Source organism: Morone saxatilis, unplaced genomic scaffold, assembly GCF_004916995.1.
Source record: "Morone saxatilis isolate NCDOM2014 unplaced genomic scaffold, NCSU_SB_2.0 Contig7, whole genome shotgun sequence".
Lineage (NCBI taxonomy): Eukaryota > Metazoa > Chordata > Actinopteri > Moronidae > Morone > Morone saxatilis.
The window spans coordinates 12026746-12034854 of NW_023340246.1; the positions used below are offsets into that span (position 1 = coordinate 12026746).

General features: G+C 40.0%; 1 protein-coding gene across 7 annotated transcripts in view; it reads left to right on the forward strand.

The window, feature by feature from the left end:
* nhsl1b (NHS-like 1b) overlaps positions 1 to 8109 on the forward strand; it is a 101664-nt gene that overhangs the window by 70363 nt on the left and 23192 nt on the right. For 2 of the 7 annotated variants that reach the window (XM_035678428.1, XM_035678430.1), the window contains exon 1: positions 5438 to 5564. The exons of the other annotated variants lie outside the window; for them this stretch is intronic. In XM_035678428.1, the coding sequence (XP_035534321.1) occupies positions 5510 to 5564 (55 nt within the window). In that variant the 5' untranslated portion in view covers positions 5438 to 5509. Of the gene's footprint in view, positions 1 to 5437; positions 5565 to 8109 lie in introns of those variants that run through there. 7 annotated transcript variants of the gene reach the window in all.

Consider the following 8109-nt stretch of genomic DNA (forward strand, 5'->3'; position numbering starts at 1 on the left):
GTGTGTGTGTGTGTGTGATGGAATCCCAGCTGCTTCAATGGAGTAGGTCAGACGGAAAGAGCAGGATAGGGGTTGGGGGGAGGAGGGGGGGTTGGCGTTACCCAGTAACCTCTGTCTGCTGAACAGACATAAGTGCAACAGAAGAAGAAAAAATAGACAGACAGACAGGAGGGCTGAGAGGGAGACAGCAAGAGTTTGGAGTCAGAGAAAGGTCATTCAGCAAGTGCGGGAGCTTATTGAACTTAATGTGTGTGTGTGTGTGTGTGATGCACGGGAACTTTACCCCATGCTTAAATCATTAGTGCCAGAAAAACAGTTATCACAGCTTGTTTACTCAGCCTAGCCACTCTGTCACCATGGCTTCTGTATGTGTGTGTGTGTGTGTTGTGTGTTGTTGTGTGTGTGTGTGTGTGTTATGATTGAGTTGTGTGTTTATTCAGGAGTGAGTTTAAAGTTTAACTTTCCTTAACTGCCCTTTTATGAACACTGTAGAGAGTAGTTTCCTTCTTATTCATGTTTTCCATTTCCTGGCCCGGTTCATCAACATCATTGAAACAAAACTGTATTAGACTACTATTATTAAGGCCATAAAGCTGTATTCGTGTGAAAGACAACAGTTAAATGGCAATAATGGTACAGTTTGTAAAATATTCCTGCATTTAAATATGGTGTATGATCATCATGCCGCCCCTCACTCTTTCCTGATAGATTATTCATATCTTACTCTATATCTCAGAGAAAACCAAAGCGATTGGGTTCCCATTGACCCCTGGTGCTACGCTTTCATTCACAGAGATGTAGGGATGAAAGAAAGGGGGATGGGGTGAGAGAGCGAGGATGTTGCTCTACATGCTATAAATTATAGATTTTCATTCACAGAAAAGGAGAGATGGGGGACATGAAAGAGAAATATGTAGTATATTTATTTATTATTCACTTATTCTGGGGGTTTGGTACATTTCCTGTTTTCAAACTATTTTTGTTTCTGATCATTTTTAATTATTTATACAAATATATCATATAGAAATATAAAAATGTAAAACATTTGTTGCTGGCAGGTTCACAAAGAATTATAAGCTGCTTCCTTTCCCTTTTTCACACCGTAATAAACTAAATGTTTGGGGTTTTGGGGGGTGTTTATTAGACTAAATAGGCGATTTTACTGGTGCTGCACAGATGTAATCCGGGATTTAGTGCCTTGCTAAAGAGCATTTAAGCCTTAATTGATATAGTCCTTTTTGTTCACTTCAAAACAAACCAGTGACCAGTGTAGTGTGAAACAAATACTTGTCCCCATTTTCCTCACCTAAAAGTGTTCCTTCTTATCTCCACCTCGCAGGTTTTCTACCTATTAAGGGGAAGGTGTGCAAGGTCAGAGCCTGAACAAGAGAACCCTAGAAAATAAAGAGAGGGGAGAGTAAAATCAATACAAGCTAGATTACATTAGCAGTCATGAAAGCCTTCATGTCTAACAGAAAGCGAAGAGAAGAAGAGAAAATAAAATTTGACATTAGCGGATCAGGTAGAGTTGAGGGATTCTTTGGGGGTCAGTTTAGCTCTGCCTTCTTAAGTCCAATTAGAAAAATTAAAGCTGAGACCTGTCAGACGAAGGGGGAGCTGTGTGTATCTGTGTGTGTGTGTAGATGTCAGATTCAGGCACTTGGGGGATTTGAACGGATGTTTGATAGACTATAATATTGAACGAGAGAAGGATGAGATTTGGGGATTGATTCAATTATAAAACTCGGGTGAATTGGAGTTAAATTCAGCAGTCTGGGATTTAAAAAAAAAAAAAAACTAGGGTGTGTAAGTGAGAGAGTTCTTGTCGCTGGAGTTGCTTCTGTCAGGTTGATGGGGAGATCCAAATGAGGTGTGAAAACTGAACAGGGAAGACGAAAGAAAGGAGGAGAGTAATGACAGGAGGAAGGGCAGGAGCCTCTCATCAATCTCTTTCCTTTATTATCACTCTGCCACATTCACCCTTGAGTCTTAATAACGTCTGGTGCTGCAAGAGTTGTTAATTATTCACATCTCCCCCCTCCCGAGTTCTCCTTTTTTATTTCGAGGGTCACCACCTTTTCACGTGTACATGCTGCAGGTTGTTTTACAAGAGGAGATAATCCCTGTTTTGCTACAGGCCCGAATACTAATGAACATATGTTGAGATTCTTTGTTTGAATCAGTTTTATCCTCAATTAAAATAATTAAATGGCTCGAAAACTTCACAGTTTAAGCCAGTTATTATCTTAAGGAAGAATAAAAGATAATGAAACTATCACTACTTAACTATTTTTATAATTTATTATTTGTCAAGGTCAAAAATGAACTCCTATATGATAAATAGTATAGTAAATTGAATATATTTTGTTTCTGGGCTCTACAAGACATTTGTAGATGTCACCTCGGAAATTTGTTTTTCCTAATATGTGATTTTAAGGATTATGACTTGTAGCGATAATGCTTGTAAAGAAGGAAAAAGTAAATATTGCTTCAGCTTCTGTAATCAAGATTTATTAATTGCGTAACCAAGGGCTAATATGAATGGGATCATAATAATCTGATGCTTGTCGTGCTAAATAAGCTCTTCCTCTGAGGTCCAAGCTCATCCACAGAGTCTGCACGCTTCCTTCATATGCTACTTACAGTATGAACAGATGAAAGATTGATATAGTTCGAGCTGGGGTATAAGGGGAGGGGGGAGTGAGCTGAAGGATGTATGGGCGTATGGCTGAATGGATAGCTAGCCCTAATCCTAGAGATGGCCTAGATTAGAAGCCCTCTTTCTGCAGATAGAGTTGTTGACCTGTCCATCACACTGAGCGCGTGTGTGCGTGTTGACACCGTCTGGAGAACAATAGGCTCTTTTATGAGTGATGCTGCTTGGGCTCGCGTCTGCACAAATTATCCTAATACTGTACGCGTGCCAAACTGTACGAGATACAAGACAAACTGAGGCGACGGAAAAAATATGGAGAGATTTAGAGAAATTAGGAAAGTTTGACACCTGGAGAGAAAGACAGACATGGTGACCTGAGATGAACCTGCGTCAATCAATGGGTTCATATCGCTGCAACTGCAATTAATCAGTGTTTTTATATTTTGTTAATCTGTAGATAATTGTTTTTGATTTATTGAACTGTTTAGTCCAGAGAATGTCAAAAACAGTAAAAAGCAATTGAAAGATATTCAAATCACAGTGATTTTCAACTAGAAAACAGAAAATCTTTACATTTTGAACCAAAAGCCAGTTCATGTTTGGCATATTTGCTTAATAAATGACGATTAATTTTATGTCAATCCACAAATTAATTATTTGGCTAATTATTCCAGGATTAAGTCCAACTGACACTGCTCGGCTTTAATATGAAATAGTTTCTATTAGGGCTGCACAATTAATTTAAATATTATCAAAATCGCAATATGGCCAAGTGCATTATGCAAATCGCAGAAGCTGCAGTTTGTTTGATAAGGGTTAAAAAAAAAAGAAGTTACAACACAGCATTATAATGAAGTTATGAGATCCCCTGGTGAACAAATCTTGTTTTGTTTGGTACAGACTCTAAAAATATTTAACAATATCATGATTTTGAAATTCATGATTTTATATATATGTTTTTACCATATCGTTTGTATTATTACCATATGCTACATATCGTGGTTATATAAAGTGTTTATGCGGTTATTATTATATCATTATTGTAACTTTATAGTTTATAGTTGTGGTGGTGACTTGTAGCCATACATTTCAGCCTGAGATGAAGTTTGAACATTAGTAGGTGGTACATTCACTTTTAAAGGGTGACCAAAAAAACACTTAATGGCTCCTGCTATGTTTAAACATTTCAGCAGCCACTTTGGATGAACTCTGAGTTTTGACAATTCTGTTTAACAGTATATTTAGGTATAAATCTACAGTTTAGCACGTGTATGTGTATTACTGCGTCTGTGGTAAGCTGGTAAGTTACTGCGACATTTACAGAGACATATTACCCACATTTAGAGCTTCATAACTCATGGACAAGAGCAACCACCAATGCAGGAACAACGGATGTTAGTAAACATGAACAAACCCACCGACAAATCCAAACGGACTTCAGAGTCGGGCTGAACGGTTCAGATGACCTAGGGGGGAGAAGGGGGAGGGATGAAACCTTTTTACCCACAAATTCAAGGATCATTTGCAGTCCCATTCAAGCTCTTGTTGCAACTCCCTCCCTGCCTCCCCTCCTCAGACCCCCTCCTCTCTTCAACCATTCTGGCTGAAAAGAAATACGGTCACAGAAGGAGGGGCAGCCCTGCCCTTCTGGGTGTGTGTGTGTGTGTGTGTAGGTGCACGTTTGCATGTGTTTGAATGGGTGGGTGCCAGAGTATGTGTGTGATAGATTGTGAGCGGATTGGACAATGGGAGGATTGTATGTGATCTATATTCATGTGGCACAGATTTCAGTGGCCATGTGCGCACACAGCAGGCTGGGAATGATCAGACGGAGGAAGAGGGGTTGATAGAAAACATCCATAGAGAAGAAGAAAGATTTATATATAGAAAATGAGCATGATCACATTTTGTTTCTGGTTTTAGACACCTCCGATATCTGTAAACAAGTACAGAATCGGTGTAGCCCATTTCAATAATGGGGTTATGTTGTTTTAAAAAACATAAAATGGTGCAAAATGAGATAAAACGTCAGAGCTTTCTTGTGTTTTATTGTATCTAATGATGCTTGCATTATACTTTGCATGCAGGCAAGAAGCTGCATCCTCCTGAGAGCACCTTGTGAAAAGCTTCAACATGTTTTCTTTAAGGATGTACAAGGTTCTCCTGTAGGGGTGGCTGATAGTTTAATTAGATGCATAAATATTCCCCAGGTGAGTCTGTCGTGGCGGTGAAAGAGGCAACGCACTTTGCAAAAACAGAGCAGAGTAGAAAGTAAGGAAAAGATAGACCGATTGAAAGGAAATTAGAATTGTCCTCAAAGGCAAAATAGCATGAGTGTGTCTGTTCATTTTAATAAAGCATGTTTAACTTTCAGCTATATTCTGAGTCCTGTGGAGTAAAGAAGAAAGAGAGTGTAGAGCGAGAAAGACACTGCGAGAGAACGACTGATGATGAGAAATAAAGGGAGAGGCAGCCAGAACTCCTTGGTAACCAAAGCACAGAGGAACAGAGGGGCCGGTCCTACACCCCTCCCGCTGTGTGTGTGTATGTGTGTGTGTCTCCAAGGACTGGACTGCCTGAGGGAGGAGTGGTGGACCGTGTGTGTGTTTAGAGAGAGAGAGAGAGAGATAGGGGTAGAGGCTCATTGTCAGCATAGTAGGCGCTCACACACACTCTTAGACAAACCGCCGTGTAGTGAGAATATGAGCAGAGGAGAGCCGACGCCAGCACTTCCTCGTCCCGTCTTCTCTCTTTTTCTTGTTCCTTGGATTTATCTGGGGGTTTTTTGTGCCTTAGAAGGGCACTTTTTTTTTTTTTTAAAGAAAGACACTCAAAAGACACTCAACCGGAATAATGGTGTTCATTGGGACCTCGTTAAAATCTGTGATTAAATACTTCAAAAGGAAGGGTGAGATATGTTTACTTCTTTTCTGTATTGATCATTAATGTATCATATTAGCAGTTTGGACTTAAACTATAACAAATGGACAGCAGTTAGTTAGAACTTGCACTGATTTGCCTCATTTTGACTTATAATTATTTATATGTGAGTGTCTGAATTTCCTACAGCTTCCCATTTGTTTCAGCTAATATGAATAGTCATTTTAAATCGCTTCATTTAAGCTTTTCTCTATCAAAAGCGGGCACATGCCAGCTTTAATGATTTGTAAATAATTTTATTACAACTAATGGTTTCCTGTGGGCATATTACTTCACTGCTGCCTCTGCTGAGCCTAGAGACAACCCTCTGTTGCACAATGTTACCAGGTAACCACTGGGCCAAGACTTCACAGAGCCGACAACTATTAGCACTAAATGACCCAACAGCATTTGTAAAGGTAGCAGCTGGAAGCGCTTAAAATCACCGCTACTCTATTAGAAATACTTTTTTCCCTTCATCTTGGAACAATTTTGAAGGTTTTTTTAGGTTTACTTCTAAATGTTTCAGCTAATTTGAGTTTGATATCAAAGGAAAACATACATGGTCTGTGCCTGTACAGTAGATTATGGTTACGACGATTAGTTAATGATCCAAGGCTATTATTTTATCAGTGGCTGTGTATTAAGCACATGAGGATGTTTAGCAAAGACCTGGTAGGTGCAGGGCAAGCTGCTTGTGTCGACTGTAATCTCAGGTGTATTTATAGTGTGTGTTTGTGTGTGGCAGTCAAGGCTGAGGTGATATTATTAATGATTAGCTCAGTGTTTTTTGTACTTCTCACATCTTAACTTGCCATCTTGCACATGCTCGCACTTTGCTCCTGATCTGAGCTCCTTGCAGTCCAGGGGGCAGAGGGCGCCACACTGCACCCCTCATGTCCTCAGCTTTTTCATAATAATGAGAATGCACAAACTTATTAGACATAGAAAGAGGAAGAAGTAGATTTACAAATTCATTTGGGTCTAAGGTTAAAAACTAATACATAAAATAAAATATAGCATTTTTTGAATATTTTATATTATTAAGATGCCCTATAGAGTCATGTTTCCTAAAATAACTCTTAACTGAGATAATTGTATGCTTTTGCAAACCTTTTAATTACTTTACTACATGTTATGTCTCAAATTTTTTCTATAATAACAAGTCTATGCCAACCCTTACGAAACACAAGAAGTTTGAATATGAATGAAAGTCAGTGATCTATTGGCTGGTGGGTGATTGGGAACCCAGTCAACATACATATTGTCAATACAAATTGATCACTGTTATTGATCATACCAGCTTATAACTGCTGTGTGTGGGAGATACATTTTCCGGGGATTACTTCATGCAGCCTTAAGCTCTGGTTCACCTTGTAGCCTGTTTGTGTCTTTCAGCGTTTTCAGTAGCCTGTTTGCTCTCAGTCTGCGTTTGTTAATGTGCATAGGGAGAGCTGGGATGTCAATGGACAGAGGGATTAGCAGACTTCTGAAAGACTTTCGCGCCACAGTCCGGTGTGTGTGAGACTGTGTGTGTGTGAGTGTGTTGAGGAGCTGGGGGTATTGTGGCACTGAAAGGCCTGATGTGGAGACTGATGCAGAGGGACAATACAAGCTTTGTGTCCACAGTCCTCATGTCCTTGGTCTCCTCTAGCCTGGTTGAGGTCTATTCAAACTCAATGGTCAGAGGGCTACAATGGGGGAGGGCTACCTGTGCTGAGTGTGTGTGGCAGGGCAAGGAATTTAGAAATGGAGCATTAGTTGATAGTATACTCTCATTCGTCACAATCTTGCTCACAGGTATGTTTTGAGATCCAAACCAACTACTAGTCTGCCTTTAACCTTCACATTTCAGATTCACAACTGTGTGCCAGTGGGTTTTGTGGTAACTGCATGTGTGTTTTCAGTCTCATGCAACTCTCCATTCAGAGGTGTTTTGCCTCGTGATGTATTTTATTGATTATTCTGACCAGTGCAGACAGCATGTGTATTAACACGGGTAGACATTCACAGTGACACACTGTTGACATATACACACTATCAGTCTGAACACATCACACACCTTCAGTGCAGACATTATTGACCCCTTCAGGTATGTGGTGTGGCTGACTGACTTCCCCCGTTTTGTTGCACTTGCAAATCCTAGTGTTGTAACTGCCACTTGTGAGTGCCAGATAGACATGATTATAAGAGGTTAATTCTGCAACATACATATTCTACATACCTTTCCGTTCCTGCTCTTATTTCTGCTGCACACATCACACCCTAGGTGTTACACCTCACTCATAAGGTTGTTATAGCTTCAAGACAATAAGCACTGTTGGACCTCGGCTTGCTGTCTGTGTGTGGTATTTGCACTCTTACATGTCTAAGCATGCAACAAATGTGCAGGTTTAAAGGTAGCAGCAAAACTGGGAAGAAAAAGTTCTGTCTTTGGTGAGTGTGTGGGAACATGAATAAACACAATGACCCCTCGTCTAAAGGCCTCTGCACACCAACCCGATTATTACCAGACAGTCGGGCGAGGTCGGTGA